General features: G+C 39.4%; 1 protein-coding gene across 5 annotated transcripts in view; it reads right to left on the bottom strand.

The window, feature by feature from the left end:
- Positions 1-21,308, bottom strand: part of MCTP2 (multiple C2 and transmembrane domain containing 2) — a 139,500-nt gene that overhangs the window by 7,735 nt on the left and 110,457 nt on the right. For all 5 annotated transcript variants that reach the window (XM_019619532.2, XM_019619534.2, XM_031555341.1 and 2 more), the window contains 2 exons: positions 11,932-12,054; positions 9,179-9,220 (listed from right to left, as the gene is read on the bottom strand). In XM_019619532.2, coding sequence (XP_019475077.1) covers positions 9,179-9,220; positions 11,932-12,054 — 165 coding nt within the window. The remainder of the gene's footprint in view (positions 1-9,178; positions 9,221-11,931; positions 12,055-21,308) is intronic.

Raw genomic sequence — 21,308 nt, 5'->3', positions numbered from 1 at the left:
CACGGCCAGGCTGGATGGGGCCCTGGGCAGCCTGAGTGGGTGGGGGCAGCCAGCCCATGGCAGGGGGTTGGAGCTCAGTGATCTTTAAAGTCCCTTCCAACCCATGCCATTCTGTGATTCTATCCTTCTCTGTTGGCCAGAGTATGAGGGAGTAAGCAGGGACCAGAGACACTGAGAGCAACACTGCCTACAATTCTCCCCCTGCCATGAACCCTCAATATTTTGCTGTGCAGGAGAGAGGATCAGAGGCTACTTGCAGTCACAATGGGCCACAGAGGTGAAGTCTCACCGCTACAGGCTTTTGACACTATCATGCCATGAGAGGGTCTCCGTGCATCTGAGAGGGCACTGCCCTACATCTGTGTGTGCTGAAATAACATATGAACCATCCTTGGATACTAAGAGCCAGACATGACAGCATGGCCCTCATAACCCTTAAAAGCCAAGGTTTGAATTACTTACTGCATATTTCTCTTCACAGTAATTTTTGAGTTGAAAAAGCCAGCCAAAACCACCATGGAGTTATCAAGCTCCAGATATTTGAATATTTGCCTTTAGGTTGCAAGGGAATGCACAGTAAATAGAAGCAGGATTTTTAAATAATCACACATTCGGGTGTGAAAATGAGTATTTTTACATTAATAAAACAACCAACAAAAAAATGAAACCCCTGGGGTGTGAAATAACCCCAGAACTAAATAAATAAATAAATAAATAGTCAGCTCGTGAAAATAGCACCAAAAAGTCATTTTCACACAGCTCCAGCTATAACCTTGCTAGGCTCAAATGTAAATGACACGTTAGGATTATTTTTAACTATTCCTTCACTAGAATGGTGCAACAGTCGCTTAGTCATAGTTGGCTCTTACACACCAAACTCACCAGTAGAAGTCGAGAGTAGTATAGCAGCCAGTGGGGATTTCGTTCTATCCCAACGCAGACAGATGGCTAAAGGAACCACTTCAGATGATATTCAGTGATATTCCAAGGCAAGCCTACTCTTGCTACCCACAGCTGAAAGGAAGATTGTCCAACAGCTCTATCTGCATCATGCTGGCTTCATTTACACGTTTTCCACTGAGCACAGAAACACGGCGATAATGCACTTTAACCAACACCACCTAACTTCTGCTGCAGCCACCAAGCAGACGAGGAAAATAGAACACGAACCACAGGCTCATGGGATAAAAGGACAATTGTATACTTATCCTCACTTAGCATGCACACTAAAATCAATCCTAGACAATATGCTGTTTTTCATTTGTAATACAAAATATACGCAACCAAGGAATGGGCAGAGGTAGCTAGGAATTAGAAAGCATTTTAATTGAGCTCAGTTGTTGGAGGATAATCTGTGCTAGCCGCTACTTATGCTGTATTTGCACTGCACTGCCAGAGCCAAAATAATCTGAAGATCTGTCAATATCTTTTCTTTGTTATTATTTTGTTCTGGAAACCTGCAGTCCACACATTTACAGGATGATTAGGCACTGGTTAAGCAGGAGAGAAGTAGACAAATGAAGCACAACAATTAGGATCTTCCAAATTACTTAAGCTGAGGAGCACTGTGTATGCGTGCTTTCTGAAGTCAGAACCTCAAAGAACACTGTCAGAAGCAGAAAGAATAGTTGTAGTCCACCAAGAACAGAGTCGCTGCTCCATATTTATTTATAAATGAGCAACTGCCATACCGAAAGTTATTACCTAGCATTAAGATATTTGTTAAAGATGTAATCCTAAATTCATCTTCCGCTCTACTTTTCTATCTGTGCAAGGTCCCACCTCCAGCACAGGTAATCGTGCTCCTTCCTTTTCAGATTTTGCTCCTCTCCGAGTTGTTCTGGACTCAAAGTATTATGCTGCTGGAAAACAGGATTTGGATACCCATGGTTCAAAACCAAAGCTCTGAAGCACTTTCTTGAATTTAAAATAAAATATCCTGCCTGTTTCTCACACTTCTTTTTTTCCCCTAAAATCAGTCGTGAAACTTCCTTTCCTTCAAGGCCTTTTTATTCTTTATTTCTTAGCTGATTACAGCACTGTGGGTGGACCAAAACCAGTCTGCAGCCTCTGGGAAAGAATTAAGTCCATCAAAATGAACTTACAACTGAGAATTAATTATATAATCAGTGTGTTACTTCAAATCTTCCTCGCATATCCCGATTTAAGAAACTTCCATTTCTACATTAATTGCCTGAACAAAAACACAAAAGGGTTCTTACAAAAGATTAAGCGTGTCAGCGGAAGAAGGTGGAAAAAAAAAAAAGCAAGAACCCAGCAAATTCACAAATTAAGTCTTTTGTGTCCAGTTAATGCACATCAGCTTGAACTTCCACATGAAGACACCAAATCTCTCTCTGCCCTGCGAAATGAAAAGTACTTCTAGATTTTTCTTTCTGAAATATACAACGGTTAACAACCTGAACATAAGGGGTTACTGCATTTCTCTGATCTTCTTTCCCTTCCCTGCAACGCCGTCCCACTCCCAGACACTCAGGGACAGTTGCAAAAGAAACTCACATGACAACAAAACTGATGCACTTTCAGTGACAGAGACTTTGAAAGTGTGTGAAATATGGGGCAGGCCAGGAGGAGCCATCTCCAGCATTAACACATCAATTCACCACCGGTGAGCTCCAGTTGTCAGAGCTGGGACTGCAAGGGAAATCATGAAACCTATGGAGGAAGAGACTGAGGACAAAATTACCCATCATTTGTTCTGCACCACAGCCCAAACGATGCTACTTACTGCTGCTTCTCTAGCAAAGTATTCAGTGCTGAATTGAAAACATGGATGCTAGAGATCTGCTATTTCTTGCAATCATGTGTTTCCATGATTAATAACTGTCATCTTTACAAAGGCTAAAAGCTGTTCCCTATTTTTTAAATCTGTCCTTCAGAGTTTGCTCAGGATACACCCAAAAAAGTAAAATGCAGGGATGTTTTGCCATGCCGTTTTGTAAATGCATTTCTCTTTATGTATATCGCACATACTGTATGCAGACAACTAAAAATTCAGGCATGTACTCACAATCAACTTCTAAATACTTCATATTATGGATTTAATACAAAACGCTTACACAAAATGAAATCCTGCTTGCAACTTTCAGACAAGTGGTATTCATCAGCAAATTTCTGGCATGCCAAGGGAAACTCAATATATAAAGCTGAAGAACACTTGGGGGCAAGGAAGAGGAATAAGAGGAGGAGAGAGAATAAATAGGAATTAATACAAAAGGAGGAAGAAAGCAAGACACAGGCCACCAAGTCAGGACTGAAAATCTGGAATTAGAAGAGTCAGTCCGCCTCATTTGGGCTGGCCTAACCATTAGGATTAGTTTTTTTTATAGCTATTCTGTTACATTACCACTGCTACAAACACATCAGAGCAATATTTTGGCAGGATTTACCTCCATGCACCAGATACGAACTCCCCAGCGCATTGATAGCAAAACAAGATTGAGAAAAAAGGGAAAGAAAAAAGCGAAGGCATGCATGACTTTTAGTCTGCTGTTCTTCCAGGTTTTGAAAAAGATGCTGTAGTTATTTAGAGAAAGAGGGAAGTAACTGAAGTTGGATTTCACTTGCAACTTAGAGTCATAGAATCATTGAGTTGAAAGGGACCTTTAAAGGTCATCTTGCCCAACTTCCCTGCGATGCACAGGGACACCTACAGCTCGAGCAGGTTGCTCAGAGCCTGGCCCAGCCTCACCTTGAACGCGAAACTCCAAACTCACTGCTGTCTGCCAAGACTCCTATCAAACATCTTAAGGCCAAAATACTCATAGATCACAGATGAAGAACTTCTGCAACTAGAAAGATTTTACTGGGCATAAATAGACCAGTGTTCTCGACTGTTATAGGGAACTGTTAGCTAACAGCTTCAGTCCAGCAGCAGAATGAAGCTGTTGTGAGAGGTGGCAGTCATGGGAGTCCCTTGGTAGCTAAAAAGAATTCCAGGCAGTGCTTTGAAAATAGACACCACAGCAACCTTGAACCTCCTGCTTTCCATAGGAGCTAAGGGTGGCTGTAATGATCCCAGCAATCTGCCTTGCTGAGTCATTGCCTTGCCCCGAGCTGTGATGCCTGCTGCGTGCTGAGGAGGGCTTCTTGGCTCTTACAGGAGGACGAGCACGCAGAGGGGATGGCTGCCAAACTCCGAGCGATTGCCTTGTGCAGTCCCAAAACTGTGCATCACAGGATCGTTTTGTTTATTAACACCATGCTGCAAATGTGCCTGCCTGGCGGTGGAAATGTAGCGAATCTGAGCGTACTTGAAATAATTATCAAATAGAGGAAATGCAACACATACAGGTCAATTTATGCTCTCAGTTAAAAAAGGTGTGAAATCTGGAATAATTCCACCAAAGCCAATAGAATTACTTCAGGCTGATATGAAGGACAACACCGCCAGCCTTAATAGCACGCATTTTAGGGCACAGGATCCTACAGCTAAGTCTGGGGGGCTAAAAGGCCAAAGATGGCCATCTCATGCCTCATTAAGGAGCACTCATAGGAAAACACAGCATTTTCTTTGCTTACATTAGGCAGATTTCATCTGTGCACAACAGACTTTGATTTTTCTAAGCCAACCAGAATTTAAGATTGTGTGGAGAGGCATAGGTCATAACTCTTGCTTTCCCTCTGGACAGATGTGAAATACAGGGGTTTAAAATGCATGCTCTGTACTTGCGTGCATTTGCATAGAGATGTAAAATAACCCAGAATCTGGTGATATTATTGTAAGTCTTAAAGCAATATCAATACTCACAACAGAATAAAACAACATTCTGGTGAGAAACCTGTGCACAAAAACTGAAAAAGAAAAAAGTCTGAATGTAGAGAAGAATGTATCATTCATCTTTTATCTTAAAAGAAAAACAACTTTGAGCAAAAAAAAAAAGTGCTTTCTCCTGGAAATACACGAGATCTAAGAACAATTGCACAGTGATTAGATTTAAACTACTCCATCATCATCTATAATCTAGCAATTTAGGGTACAGGAGGGAGATAGTCCTATTCATACGTCTGCCCAATTCAAAAGAAATTTTAACAGCATTTCACATAGCTGGAATTTTTAAGGGAAATTTTTAAACTCCCTGAGTTTTATGAGCTCAGCCCAGAGGTCTGCTCGATGCTATTTAATATTCCTCCAGAGATTTAGAGGAGTTACAGTGTTGGTTCGCCCACCTGCAGGGCAAGAGGAAGAATGTTAGCTTGCCAAGGTTTTTTATGTGAGGAAAGCCACGCAACAACACCTGATATACCTGAAAATCTTTGCCAAGTCCCTGCTATGAATTCCCCTCTCCCATAACTCCCAAACCTACGGATGTCCAGAATGCTGGTGGGCCATGATGATGGGCCAAGGATTGTGCCAAGTTATGGCTGCTTATGGATCACAGCATTCCTAAAACATGCCACATTGTAGACTGAAAAATAACATATCATCTCTTCTCCAGTTTCTGGTACGCAGAAGGCTTTACAAAGAGGAAAGCATAATCAGAGCAATCTCTGTACTCTGGATTAACCAGAAATTGATTAGGTCGATAAGAAGCATGGAGGAAACTTACTTAAGTCATAATAGTGTCTTAAGTGATAACTGGAAATTTTCATTACTTTAGCCAAGATTGTAACCAGACCAGACGGATCCTGTGTGCTTAGAAGTGCCCATCCTCTTTCTTTGCACTGATCATTTCTGGCACAAGCAGCAGAATCTATTCCTTAGTACTAATATAGATGATGGAGGAGCTTAGCTTATCTGTGGTCTGTGCACAGACTCATTAGGAAGAAATAAGGGAGGATCCATCATGCTTACTGAAGAGAGAACAGCAATGTAAGGAAGTCCAAATCTACGTAAACACACATCTTAATTTGTTGTTTTTTTTTACAATTTGATCTTGCCCACAATTTTGTGGAGAAAGTCTGTGACTCCTCCTAGTCTGATCATACCCTTTTTAATTATGAGGGATTTTCAAGCCTTTACCATCATTTCTCTTCATCAATGTCAATGGGAGATGATGAAGTATTATATTGCAATTGTTGTATGGAAGAAAAAAGTAAGAGTCTAATAAAATTATTTATACTTTCAGAGAATAAAACAATGAGATGTTATTATCTTCTATGACCTTTCCTAAGTATGGGGATACAGCATCTTACACAATAGACACACGTGGTTCATGTTTCAATTACTGACCTTTACTGTGAAGAAAATTAAAGCAATTTTCATCTTAATTCATCCGTACAAATAAGATCCATACGGAAGGTTTCCATATGCTGAATCGAACTCAAATGGAAAATGTCAGCTGTTTGCTACCAGATGAATTTGACTTTAATTTGTTTGGCTAAATTTTTTTAAATTGTTCTCGTACAAGTTGGTATATTTTTGGTACCTATTTCTGAAAGAATTTCTTATACTGGGAATGAGGAATTCTTTGGGGATTTTTTCTGGCCCTGAGATGCTAAACATTTCTTGGAAGTTGCCAACAAACTTGGCTTGAAGTCACAGCATCATCTAATCTTTCCCTATTACGTCCCATTAGTCAAGCACAGCTATGTTGGCTCACCACTGGATGGAGATCCTCCCAGAAAAGAACAGGGATCTCTGTTATCTTATTTTTGTGTCTGATTTTCCTCAGACTCAATTACCAAATTTGGAAATAGTACTAATTTTTTTGTTTTGTTTTGGTGGAAATGCAAAGCTTTTTCCACAAAACTTAATACTATGAGCAAACTTAAAGACTCTTTCCAATCTGCTGCTAGCACACTCCTATTTAACAAAGTAGCTGTCTGCTCTTGAAGCTCCACAGTCGTCGTCAAGAAAAGAAAGAGGAAAAAAGTAAAATAAACAGAAACAGTCAATGATCAGACAACTCACAATCTAAGCTGCGTGCAACTTGTCTATACCACTCTACTGGTGGGCAAAAGATGTTTCAGCGACGTAATTTTAAAACAATCCTTCAGACAGTCTGACAGAGCCCAGAGCCGACAGGACAGAGCCTGAACTCCACATCTAAGATGGAGTGAATCCAAGAAGGCATTCATCCACCGAGCAGCTTGTGCCAAAGGGACACAGCTCTCTTATCTCTGTGATGGTATTTGGAAAGGGCAGAGGGAGAAACGATGGGGGATTCGGCAATTAAGTGCTGTCATTGAAGACAGATAGTTTAGGTGGAGGGAGTTAATCTGCTCATGGGTTTTTGAACTGAGCGTCTGTGTATTTATAATTTGTAAACAGTTCATCTCTTAGAGGGTGTGTTACAATTCCCAGAAGCATGGTCTGTTATGTCTAACTTGCAGCAGAACCCAGAAAGGCTATGTGTGCGACTGTTTTGATACAACATGATGATAGGAAACAGAAACAGTGGCCTCGTAGACTACGACTCAACTAGCAGACTTCAACTTTGGTTCTTGTATTAGGGAGGAAAAAAAAATACACAGACTTCTTTTCGAAGTATGGTTGTCTGTTTAAATGTTGACATTGCTGTGAGATAATGTCATAAAATTACATATTTCTTACACTCCCTAGAGAGCACTGGCCACCCTCAAGCATGGAAAAGTCACTTAGAATAACCTTATGCACTTAAAGATGTGCACATGGTCTAACGCTGGGGCAAATACACCCAGGATAACAGGAAGACAGTGAGGCAATGCTGCAAAGTGAGTGGCCTGGGACATGAGGAATGGATGGCAATTCTCTAGTAATTCTCCGTCTGAATCTCAGATACACAACACTAGTATACAAATTAATGCAAGTTAGGAATAATTATTGCTGTAATATTGAGATAAAAGCATTATCTTGACAAGAAAGCCTAATGGAGGCTTTGTTATGGAGAACAGAAATAGGATTGGCTACAGAGAATATGTTACACATTTAGGAACTGCACAAAAATACAGTCAGCATATACAAGCATCTAACACTGGGCACGAACAAAACAAACTATCAACATTCCAGAGATGCAATATTTCTTGGAAAACAATGCAACTTCCATTTAGCAACTTCTGCTAGATACTGGCCCACTTAGTTGACCAACTTAACAATGAGAAGAATGAAGTAAAAATGAGAAACTTATTGTGCATTGCAAGAATCCCACAATTCATTTGGGTTGTCTGAACTTCCAGTTACAACTTTGACGGATTTCTGTTTGCTCATCAAAATACAGCAACCACAGAAGAGCAAGTTAAATTTAAACATCTATTCCTATCAACAAGTCTGCTGAGCTTCAATTCTAGTGTCTGTGACTGAGAAGGTCAAGGTACATTTTTTAACTGTGGTATTGATTTACTTCACAACGATCAACAATTTCACTGTAACACTCTTAAACCACAGAATATTCACAAAAAGCTTATTAACTTAGTACACAATTTGAAAGTTTTGCATTGCCTTGTGAACGCTTTCTTCCCAACAGCTCAAGTTTCTTTGCATGCTGTTGCTTGTTAAATAATTCCTCACCTTTTAGCTCCTAAGTATTTATAGATTATCAGATTCTCCTTCTCTTACTTATGTTTTTTCAAGCTGTATACATTAAATTCTCTTAATCTTTCTTCACATGTCATGCCCTCTAATCCTTTTATCATTTGTCACCGTGGTTTGATAAACTTGAAAAAAAATCCAATGAATTTTTCATAGTGAGCAGAAGGAAGAAGTATGCTCTAATAAAATAAGGCCTCACTAATGCCAACTTTTTCTACATTTCTGCTGAAAAACTAAAAACTTCTTTTTTTCTAGAAGAAATGTTGAGAAAACCTTAACCAGTCCTTCACAAATCACAACAATTCTACAGAAATGGAAATGCTGTATGATTTGTTGTAAGCCATTAGTGCAGAATGTTCATCCAACATTCATAATGGAAGCGATGATGTATTTTATATACTCACCTTGTCCACCCATACACATACATGCTGGCACATGAACGTATGTCTTATGATTTCAAGCATACCCTGGGCACCCCCACAGATTCAAATGAAGTTCACAGGTCTCATGCAGGTAACGCCATTATTGAACGTTGTACAAATCAACTAACATTCTCAAACTGTCAGTTTGCTGATTAGCAAACAGGTAACAACTGTTTTCCCAGTTAAAACAGGTAAGGAACGCAGATCTCACGGAGATAAGATGGTTAGTTTGAGCTACACCCACTTACTTTCTGATTCTAGCTAAAATACCATAGGATGTATTTACCTTATCTTCCTCATCGTCATCTTCATCCAAGCCCATAAGCTCCTGCAAAAGCATATGTCCATATTAGAAAAAATTACAGTTCTCATTGACAGGAAATGTTCAAAAAGCTCAGCATTTCATTACATGGTTTTCTCCCACTTCTATTGCAAGTCATTAACAAACCCACAACTTTCACCTTTCTGAAATCATGTTTAGTATTCAAGGACTTTTTTTTTTTTTTGTGATATCCTGAACAAAGCAGGCAATACCCTATACAAATTTTAAGTCTAAATAAAGCATTAGTGGTTGTGTCCTATCATTTGAAGGCAACTGGCTTTCAAATTCATTGCCAACTTTAACTAGCTGTAAACAGCTGTGTTCTTAGTCTGACAAACGAACCAGTCAGCATGTCAAGGCTGAGGACTCTACACTCAACTTGTTCCATCCTCACTGATACAATGACTGCTCGCTCTCTTTAGGGCCATTACCGAAGCATTAGATTGTAGAAAATACATTAGTATGAATATAATCAATCTCATGATTCATATTCAGATTTCTATGCAGCATTATTCCCTCCCTTTAACCTCTACACTGACAGGTAGGGAAGGAAAACAAAAGATTCGCTTATGGCTTGAAATTAGGAGTGACTGGGTTTTAATTCAGGTATTTTATAAACTGAGTCTTTAATAGGGTCCTCTAAGCTCTTCTTGTTTGTTTAATATTTCACTCACTATATTACAAATTTTAATACAGTTAACAACAAAAATGTGAAGAATCGACAACAAAAAATGTTTGGGATTCGGTTTTTAGTTTTCCTGCCAAAGTAGTTGCAACTAGTATTCAGTATTCATTTCCAGGTTTACTCGAGGTCTCTACCGTACTCAGAGTACCTAAGTTAGCAGTGATCACGGTTTACGTTTCTATAGAAGCTCCCATCTGTAAATCATAAAATGTTTTACCAATACTCATGCATTTAACATCTTGGCAATTGGTTCATGCCTACAAGGTTAACACTGTTATCCCCGTTTTATAGCACAAAAATAGGAGTGAGAATATGAAGTCCTCCCTTCCAAAGACTCATGCTCTCTTTCTTAACTATACATGAAAAGTACTGCACATGTAGCCAAGGTCTCAAGACGCAAAAATAAATAAGCAACTGTGAAAAAAGCACTGGTATTTTGAAGAAAATAACTTCTGTCATCTGCAGGACAGATGTGACTAGAAGTAGCACCTGATTGTCTATTTCTGACCTACAGATGGTTAGAATCATAGGCACACATAAAAAAGGAATCAGGTAATATTAAAGGCACTTTGATGACTTGTTCCATATGATCCCAATCCTGCAAAGCACTCAGACAGACGTGTAACTTTTCTTATGCAAAATACACCCCTGAATTTCACAGCATCACATTGCTCACAGGATGTGTGACCAAAAAGGGCCAATTTTCTGTTCAACTTTTCTTCCCCACTGCTTAACTTGGAATTTCAAATATGACCCTCTTGTAGCATCCACCTGAATGATCTCCTGTTCAATCCTGCTGACTTGTGTGAGACTGTCCTCATCTGAACTGAAACTCACCACAGGATGAGTGATAGGTGTTGAATAGTAGTCTCTGTGCACTTTTCCTAGGCAACCTAGCAAGACTGTGTATTGCCTTTTGTATTTAAAGTAAAGTAATAAAAAAGAAATGTTTGGCTGAGATTCTCCCACGTGAATAGTCCTCATTTCTTGATGAAACAAAGTAGTCTCTGGAGATGTACAACACCTTTCTATGTTATTCTGGACTTGGAAAAAAGCATTTTTTCTTACCCTTCGTTTTCAAATCAAACCTCCATCCTTGTTATGACTTTCCACGTGTTCCAACAATCCTTCCATTTGGGAATGGATCAAAACTGAACTAGAAGCAACTTTTGTTGCTAAAACTAGTACAATAACAATTTTTTTAAAATCCTAGGATACAATTTCTCTGTACGTAATTCAAGCAATTCATTTGTGTAAAGGCAGCCGTGAGGGATACAAATGTCAATCATCTTTTTATCAGAAGTTATAAGAGTTAATTCAGCCCATATTTCGTTATTGTACTTGTAATACATTTATAAATGGAACATTATGAGAATCTACAAATCTATTCTCTGCTTCCATTGCAATTATCGTAGTTACGCAAGTAAAGAAAGTGGTCAACATCAGAGTTTCATATCTCAACATATGCAATTGCAACATGCAATTATTTTTGTATTTTGGACTTCTTTACTTCATAAAACAAGTGAAAGAACTGAGGACTAACTTTCACAAAAAACATTTGTCATTTAAATGGGGGGGCAGGGAGGAGGAGTAAGGGTTTCTTCTTGAAGTTTCAGATAACAGGACAAGGTTTAAAATACAGCTAACTTCTATTTCAGCTTGAATCGACTTTCTTCCTCTGAGAGTCACGAATCATCACGCCGATGCAAAGCGTAAGAGCAATGTGGGCATGGGCTTTGGGGTCTTGTCACATTGCAACTCCTTTTTCATTCAACATAGTTACAAAATAACTCAACTATTTTTAAGTGAAATTTCCCTCCTACGCGTTCCCTTGTCTTCTCCATACTATACTGAATGGTTTATTGCTTGAATTGAATCAAGAAAATTGAGAGGGTGAAGAATTCTTTTCAGTAACTTTAAAATAAAAATGTTTAGTTGCACAACTAGCTTAATATCATTAAAATGCATGACATTCTGCTGAAGGACAAATTCAAGCTGTGGCTGCCAGAAACATTACTGCCATTTTACTTGCCTGGGCATCCTGGGTGTTGCTGACCTTCCCTGTTCTGACAAGGGAGAAGTTGTATGCAAAAAGCACCAGCAGAGCCAGGGGCACCATGTACAGTTCAACGCTCCATACAGTGACCACAAATACCTGGGAGAAATAAAGCAACAGAAAAGAACACATACAGGTGTTTAAAGAGAATGTGATGCAAGAAAGCCTTCCAGCCATTATCCTGATGTACACGCATCCTTGAATCTCTGCTAACATCATTCCTTTCTTATTTTGGCAAAAAAAGAAGCCTGCTTGAAAAGCATACTCATTCTATTCTGTTTGAATCCATTAGGCTGCTATTTGTTTGCTTCTCCGTCCCTTTTTTTGGTGAAGTACAAATCCATGAACATAAGGTTGGCCCAAAGGCATTGTTCACTCCTTCCTGGGACTTGCTCAGGCCTGAAAGCTTTGTCATTAATGCTAGAGCATAATAGGCCCACTTAAACCTGTCCCACTTCATCAAACCCTAATTGCCAGCAAGTCTTTCACTGATTAGAGAAGAGTTTCTTCCTCTTGTGCAACAGGAGCCATCCACCTCTTCAGTCAATCCAGGAGATATGCTTAGCAAATGGAACTTCACCATTAATCCACTCACTCTTCTTGGCATAGCAATGCAAAGACCTTTGAGAGGCTCTTGGCTGCATGTGATGCTTTATTTTGGGAAGGAATCTGTAATTCCATTCCCCATTACCATACGCCTGCCATTTTTCAGTAAAGCATATTCTGAATTCACTGGTTGCTTGGAGCCTCTTTAGCCAGAAAAGGCATGAGTTTGTGCCTTTGGAGCAATATCTGATAAAACCCAGTGACAGCAAAAGTCGAAGCCAAACTTGAGGTTCGGTTCTGCAAACTGGATCAGTGAAACATGTAACCGTTGTGATGGGGATTTAAAAAGCATTTAAGCATTTTTCAAAAACGGGATACCAAGCCAAACTGCAATCTTGTCTTACAAATACCAATTATAAGTGAACAGACTCCAAACTTTGTGGTTGGAAATGTAAGTTGATAAACTAAATCCAGAACTGTCATAAAATGCATGTTGTGATCCCATTTCCTTTTCTACTGATACACAGCGTTTTCAGAAGAACTGACTGACGCTGATAGAAACTTTAAGCTAAATCTTAAACAATCTCCTTTAGAGAGTAGGCACAAAAACATTTATCAGATTTTTCTTCCCCCAGAACTGATCAGAAACAAAAAGTCACGTTTTTGGAAAAATACAGGCAGGTGAAAGCGAGTCAGATCCTCTAGTTAACACATCTCAAACCATCATGAGAGGGCAACTGCGGGTGATCAGAAAGCCAAATCTCTAGCTCCACTAACCCTTGGCCTGACAGACTCTGCATACTATATTGAAGGCAAGGCTGGCACTTGCAGAACAGGCTATTTATGGTAACATATATAGCATTATGGACTCTGGACTCTACCCACTCCACATCAAAACACTACTTCCCACCACATTCCATGGGGAGAATTCACACCCCTACAAAACAGCAGCTTCTGTAACTTTTAAACAAAAAGTCTTGCTTGATATCTGACAATTGGTCAGTTAGCATCTACTAGGGGCTGAACATAAACCAAGAGACAACGGCCACATACATAGCCCTGCCCAAGCAAGGGTCGCATTTTCTAATGCCAACCTGATTTTATCTTAACTGTTACTATGCAAGGACTTGTCATCCTGTTGTTGGCATCTGTAGGTCAGTAAAAGAATATTTAAGATATACACATTTATAAAGTGGGTTGACATCCATGAAATATAAGCCCCATACTACTGATTTGCAGCACGAGAACTTAGAGAAGGAATAGACTGTAATTTCTTTTTTATCATGCTCTTCAACATATTTTCAAATTAGATAATTATACTAACAGTCACATTTCCGATGTAAGCAAGGTAACAGAAAAACAAGAATGCTGGCCAAGAAGATACGATACTTGAACTCCCTTACAGGAGTCTCCAAAAAGTGTGGTATCTCAAGATTAAAAAGCAATTATCAAGTTATTCCAGTTCCCCTGAATGAATCTTTACTTGTTTTGTAAGATCAAGGTGATACCAGCTCTTGACCCACCTCAAATATCATTCTAAAGTACAAGTATCTGTTACTGCAAATGTCTATCTATATATACCTTGTGTTTAAACAGATAGCTAAAATAGATGCACACACATATACATCTGATCCTTACGAAAGCACTTTTATAGAAATTCATATAGCTAGATAATTATTGAAAAAATTTGCTTTGGCATGTTGGAGGAGGTTTTATATACATTATCTCCTCAGGGTCTACATGAACTCACTCTTATCTCACTGCAGCAAAGACTCCACCAGCAGTCAGCTACGCTGACTCCTACAGGAGTCAATGAAGCCTTTATGGAACCTTTCTTCATTCATTCAACTGCAGGACTTGTACCAATTCTAGTGCATCTGTCACCATCCTATATGATCATCACTCTGCTCTGTTGCAAGTATAATACAACCTTGCAATCACAGGTCATTTAGGCAAGATAGAAAATCAAGACCTTGGTGATTTTAGATCCAACAGTATATTTTGTGTATTATTAAGTTTCAGGCCCTAAATAAAAAACTTAATTACAAAATCTCAGCGCAGGCTCAATTGATAGCAGAGGCATACTGTTGCTTCCTTTCTAACGCTGACTGGTTATCAGCTGCTGAGTTGTAATTCAGATGGCGACACTTAGATTGAGCTCCCTCAACTACTTAAGAAGAGTTGCTTTGCTGTTACCATTGCAACAGAGGCAACTTTCATTACTGTGACACAACACAGATACAAGACAAATTGAATTAGCTGTTCAAAAATTATTTACCCTCGGAGGTATGGGAAATGATTGCTGTGAACATACAGCACATAATAAAAGCTGAGAGGGTGTTTATACAGTAAATAGACATATTTCTGCATCCTAACAGCCTTTTCAAAAGTTCTAGAGCATCAGCCAGCAAAGCAGTTCCTATATAAGAAGTGTCCCCTATTTTATGATGTTGGCCCATGACACCATAGGCGGATGTCGGTGGTATGGCAGTAGAGATTGAACCTTCCCATCAATATCCCGTTACATTTTGATGCCATGCAGTCTGACACAATGGCATCTGGCATGGAAGTGCACATAAAGCAAAGGTGTGTCATTGAATTCCTTCATGCAGAAACAAGTTCCACACATGGATATCCACCGATTCTTGCTGAACTTTAATGGAGACCCGACACTGGACGTGAGCACTATGAGGTGGGTGGTGCATTTCAGCAGTGGTGACAGTGACATGAAAGACAGCCATATTCTGGATAGTCATGCGCAGCTGTCACATCACAAATATTGGATATTGGCTTCAATGCATTGGAAATGATAGTGGCAACAGTGAATGTTGCAAAGCTTGTGCCAGGTGAGTCCCAAAATGTTCACACAAAACAGAAAGAACTCCACATGCAAGGTTGTATTTCCTCCTCAGTGGTACTGGGGAAGAAGAGATCCTGCCACATCCCTCTTAAATTATTTTCTACCAAAGCCTTTTGTCAAAACTCAAGAATGGTTCAGCTGCTGACATACACAATGGTTACTGCAAGGATCGATATTTTCCCGACTTCTTTTAGGGCTTAGTCTATCTTCTTGTTAACACATAGGTTGGTAGGGGAAATCATTAACAGGTTGATATCACCTGCTCACAGAAGTCAAGGACAGCATTCGAGAGCCCCTGATCCAAACGATCTGGTTTTAACAAAGCATACTTTATTTCTTCACGTTTCATATCACTGTTAGACCAAGTTCTGTCAAATGTAGTCCATGACATCACTGACACCTTTTGTGCTGGGCTTCATACTGTGTAGGAGAGAAGTTAAAAAGACAGCAGCTGATTTCTAAAATAAAAGACAACAAGCAAAAACTAGCTGTGTTAAATCTTCTAATGCAATTTGAGAACATAAAAGCCTATTATCGAACTGAACAATTTAATTCACGACATTATAAAACAATTATCAAAATAGAAGCAGAAAAGAGACACATCTGGAGGGAAAAAAAAGAGCTCTTGACACTAATATTTAGACTAGAGTTGTACCTAGAAGAGAACAGCAACATCACAGCCTTGGAGAAAGGACCACTCGATTTCAGCTGATTAATGTGTTGCTATTTCAAAGGGCCTAATAACTACAAGTTAAAGCTCTGGAGGTTTGGAAGCTGTTTCATCTGAAAATCATTGAAGAGGGGTCCAACTGTTCCTGTCAAGAAGCATGGAGTTTGAACAACCACAAGAGTGGCCCTTTTGACAGCAGTACAAAAGATGAGAGAAGGCAATCTCAACTGAAAGTAAAAACAAACCTTTAGAAACACATTTCAAATCTGGTTTTTCTGCCCCTCTGGTTCCAATTTAGGATCTGACTATTAAGAACAGATTTTAGACGGGTGTCTACTAAAGTATGCCCATAAAACATTTGTCACCAGCAAACCCGCAGTCAAGGGATAGAATAGTTTTAAGAGGTTTAGAAACCTAGCATTAAATGGGATTTTCTGTGCATTTTTTCTACATATTAATTATAACTTTTTTTTAGTTTTAAAAAAAAAAAAAAGATTTTCTTGGCCTAGTAAGTCTTTCTAGAGAAGTAGCAAATGTTATGTTGTTTAACGAAATAATTCCTGAAAACCAGCAGCGATGGGAAAAGGAGAGGGATGCATTCCATCAGATGGAAAAAATAAAGTGAAAGGAGATTAAATGCATGCAAGAAGCCTATGGTAAAAGGTTATTTTCTCAGGCAGCGTAGGTTCCAATGCTAATGAAATGCCTCATCAGTGCAACTGTGAAAAATATTATTTGAAACTTCAGGTTTCAAAACCACACACAATTTGACTGAACTCTAAATGACTAACAGCTTTGTCAAAAGTTTCCTCACCATTTATAAATGTGGCCTATGCAATTCAGGAAAAGTCAAGAGAAACAAATGAGCTAATGGTACTCCAAGTTATCTGTTTTCAACCAAATCAAAACACTGATTTTGATTAGAGGCATAAAGACACATTTTCCTTCATTTGCAGTGAAGAGAAATTAGACATTTCTAACTTATCTCAGAGTCTTCACAAATGGACTCTGAACGTTCTAACTTTTTAAGCTTTCAGCCCCTCTGCCCCAAAACACAGGATGTCAGCCAATAACATAAGACACCGGCTCCCCAAAAGGGCATTCAAATCCCTCCGAGGCAATAAGCTTGTCAACAACAAATGACTTCTGACAGATATTTATTCCTGCTCCTAGAAAGGGAGAGTAGAAGAGCTGAAGGGAGAGTGGACATACCTACTTACTGCAGGAAACCTACGTGCATACATACATACCTGCATTTACTGAGGCATCTCCATGAGATACCAGGCATCGTAGGTGCACTAACACAGTGCTGAGCCCGTGTAATGGAAATCAAAGCACAGCATGCAGGGCCATGTGAATGCAGTAACCATTCCTGTGATCACAGAACGGCGTGTGCATTCGATGGGGGAGAACACTGAAAAGGAAGTTTCTAGCAATTAAAAAAACACGTCTAAAATAGCTCCAGATTGAGGCACAGTAAACAGGGGCTGACGCATAGAAAATATTTTCCAGTAAAGTACCCCTCCCAAAGATTTTGGTTTTGGAAGACTCCTCCAAAGTTGCACTTCACCATCCTTCCTATTACCCCCATTCCATAGGAAACTACCTTGCCATACCACGCTCAGCTGAAAGCACCTACTGACCCGAGCAGAGCTCAAGCTGGTGATGAGCACTCACTCCCTCATTGTGATGCAGTAACAAAGAACATGGCAGGAAGAGAAATATTACTTAAGTAAAGCAACGCTGTCAGAAGAAACCTATTTACTTTAGATTCAATTTGCTTTTTGTGTCCCTAGCAAAAGAACACGGAGCATCTCAACAGCAGTATGGCACATGTGTTGTATTGAGCGGGGATGACCAAAATCAAAAATGATGTGAAGGAATAGAGATCTTTAAATATTTATGCCACTTTACAAATTATCCCTCCCTGCATTGCTCCACACATCTCATGTGTACAGTTTGCATAAAACTTGCTAATTTTATGGCTGTATCACAGAGTTTAGCTCTTCTCCATAGGTGTACTGTTGCAAGGACAAATTGTATTAGACTGCAAAAAAAAAAAAAAAAGATGGGAAAAGATCCACCTAAACACCCCAAAACCACATCAGAACACCAGACTGCACGTATTAGATGCATGTCACAGCACAGAGCCGAAGATTACAAATAAAGGGTTTACTTAAACAGCATAGTTTGCTACCACGTTACTCACTTTTTCCAGAAGATGCCTTAGGTAACAGAAACAACATGGCTATGTTTGCTCACATCAGCAGTCTGTGTAGGCTGAGAGCTGCTGAGCCACGTCCTGCTGCCACAGCCACATGTTCTGCCCCTGCTTGTTTCAGGTGCAGCCCCCTAAGAAAGTGACTGTCAGTGGGGTTAGCAGGAGATGCCTGATTTCTGTTCAGTGATTTATAGTACCACCATGACAATGCAAGAAGGAAAACGAGTGACAGAATAAAGCCTTCAAAGTAAGACACAAGGACTGGAACTGTACTCACAAGGATCAATATTTTAAGATCAGTTTGAATACCCAAAAAAACCCCAAATCAATATTCCCTACTTCCAACAATATAAGATGTGAAACAACCAACAAAACAACCAAAAAACTCCCTTAAGAACATACAAGAAATCTCATTCTGCTCAAGTCAGTGTGCAACAGGGCCTTTTTTTTTTTATCACTGCCTAGTTTAGATTCTTCAGGGGGGTTGCATTTTCTTTGCTGCTGCTAGGAAGTAGAAACTCATTTGTGTTTTAAATGAAAACTGTGACTCATGCGCAATCACAGGATTCCAAGAAATGGAGCTTACAGAACAGCATGCTATTCTGCAAAAGTCGCGCTGAACTCAGAAGAGTTGACAGTATTATGGTCTGTTCTCCACCATCATCTTGGGACACTGCTATTGCAGCTCAACCAGGGAAGGCCGTGATGGTACATTTAGGAATACCTGACTGCAAACACTTACAAAATGTCCCTGCTTGGCTGATGATTTACTTTTATGTCACTAACAAGTCCAATGGATTTATTCTTCATTCCTAACAATGTCTGGAATCAGAATGAGAACTAAACATGAAACAACCACGCTTTCCCCAACATCACCTAAAAGCAAAGGAAAGAAAAAAAAAATTGGTTTATTTTTCCTTTTTTTTTTTTTTTTGTTTACATTAATCAGATTAGCCTGCCTAGGAAATGAAAAACAAAATCCTTAGAGATCTTTCTTTAATAAGGGGTCAGGGAAGAGCCACTTGGTTTGAGTTTATTTCACCAAACTGCGGTGGTGACTAAACCGCTTCCAAGGGCAGCCTGTGCCAGTGCCCAACACACTTTCTGAGAATAAATTTCTCCCAGTATCTAATCTGAACCTCTCCTGGCACATCTTAGAGCCATTACCCCACATATATAGTCATAGAATCAGTAAGGCAAAATCATTTATGTGTCTCATTGCAGATAGCTGAAGATTATCTATCAAATGTCATCATGGACAACTATTATCAACACAAAAAGCAGTGGCACGCTGTCTTTTCCCTTTAAGACACATACATTAAAACCCCAAAGCATACCAGTCCACCACAGATTCCACGGGATGGATGCCTCCAAACAATTCTCTTGTGGCTGCGCTTCTCTTTATCCCTAACCCAAAAGGGGGGTAATCAAAATAAAAACAAGCACAACACCGCTTGTTTTGGGGTTCTATATATATATGTACGTGCTACAGTCTTACAGCAAAAGACTTCAAATCTTCTCAGGCTGCAGACACTGAAGAAAAAGCTGTTTGCTAGCATGCTGACTGCTCTAATTTTTCCCTCATGTTTTATCTAACATATTTTACATTTCCCGAGCCAAGTAAAATACAGTTAGAGACCCTCAAGCAACGAAGCTTAAAAATTGACGGGGGAAAAAAAAAAGAAACAGGGAAAAAATATTACAACAGTTTTCTATCTTTTAGGGTAGTCCACTGGGAGTCAGGAGAATAAATCTGCATGTTGTTTCTTAAGGGATAACTATGACAGACAAAGGCAATGGAGGAAGATTTTAAAACAAAGGGGAGGGAGGCATGCCAAACAAAAATGTGCTGTTTTATATTGTAGCTAAATTAAACGGTCATTTTTATCTCTGATGATTTGGTTTGTTTATCAGTAGGGCTATAGCTTAAGAATTAGTCTCATTCAGAAAGTTATGATCTATTTTCAGGGAAGGCAGGCATTATGAGAGTTAAAAGCCTGATCCTATACTAAATAATTCTTCCAGCAAATGTCAGAAAAAATATCTGTGCTGTTTTAAAGGAAGAAAAAATGTAGGCTAATTTTATTTATTCTGGATAGGGTGAACACCTTAAAAGGGTCATGAAAAAAATGATCATTAGCTAAGCTGATAAATGTCCACTTACCTTGGAGACGTATTTGTTAACACGGTGAGAAATACTAGCTGCAGGGGTCAGATGGTGACGTAACTGTACAGTAAGCATAACAGGATTCAGTGGAAGCTTTCTGTAACTTTGGACTATCAACACAGGGTTACGATTGGTAGCAAACGGCACACTTAAGCAATATGTTTAAATGACTTTAAAGACTTCTCTCCTTCATGCTCACAGTGAATATTGCAACTAAACGGGGAAAGAAAAAAGGACTCTCTAATAAAGCAAACATATTTTATCAGAGTTAATTCAGAGTACAGCGGCAGGAGGATCACACGTAGCGTTACTTCCTTGGCAGTTGCCAGCTATAGCATGGAAAAAAAAAAAACAAGTTGCACTAAACCTGCATATGGAGGTGCTTGCACTCAGAAATCAGAGAATCATTAAGGTTGGAAAAGACCACTAAGATCATCCAGTTCAACCACCAACACATCACCACCGTGCCCACTAACCATATCCTTTGGTGCCACAAATGTTTTAGAACTGCCTAGCACCCTTTTCCCCATGCTCCCAGCCTCACTGCTGCTTCCAGATTGAAAGAGAATAGAAGGACCAAAGCACGGCTTTTGCTTTTTTAGCTGTGGGTTTTGGTTTGTTTTGTTATGGGGAGAAAAGATGTTACTTAAGTAGGAGAGCAAAAACTGTAGCTGAATCCCAGCCCTCCCCGCATCTCATACACACACTGGATACTCAGAACAGAGAGAACAATCGAAACACACACATAATTTTTGCAGGTTCATAATCTTCAGAGAGACAAAACTGCCGCATTACAGAACAAACCCGTGGAGATGGCTGGGACACCCCCTGGAATTACCTAAATATGCTGCCATTGTAAATCAGCAACAACAGCAGAGATGCAAAAGAA

Source organism: Meleagris gallopavo, chromosome 12, assembly GCF_000146605.3.
Source record: "Meleagris gallopavo isolate NT-WF06-2002-E0010 breed Aviagen turkey brand Nicholas breeding stock chromosome 12, Turkey_5.1, whole genome shotgun sequence".
Lineage (NCBI taxonomy): Eukaryota > Metazoa > Chordata > Aves > Galliformes > Phasianidae > Meleagris > Meleagris gallopavo.
Note: the sequence above shows the minus strand (reverse complement) of the source record. Positions and strands in the feature narration are given on the sequence as shown.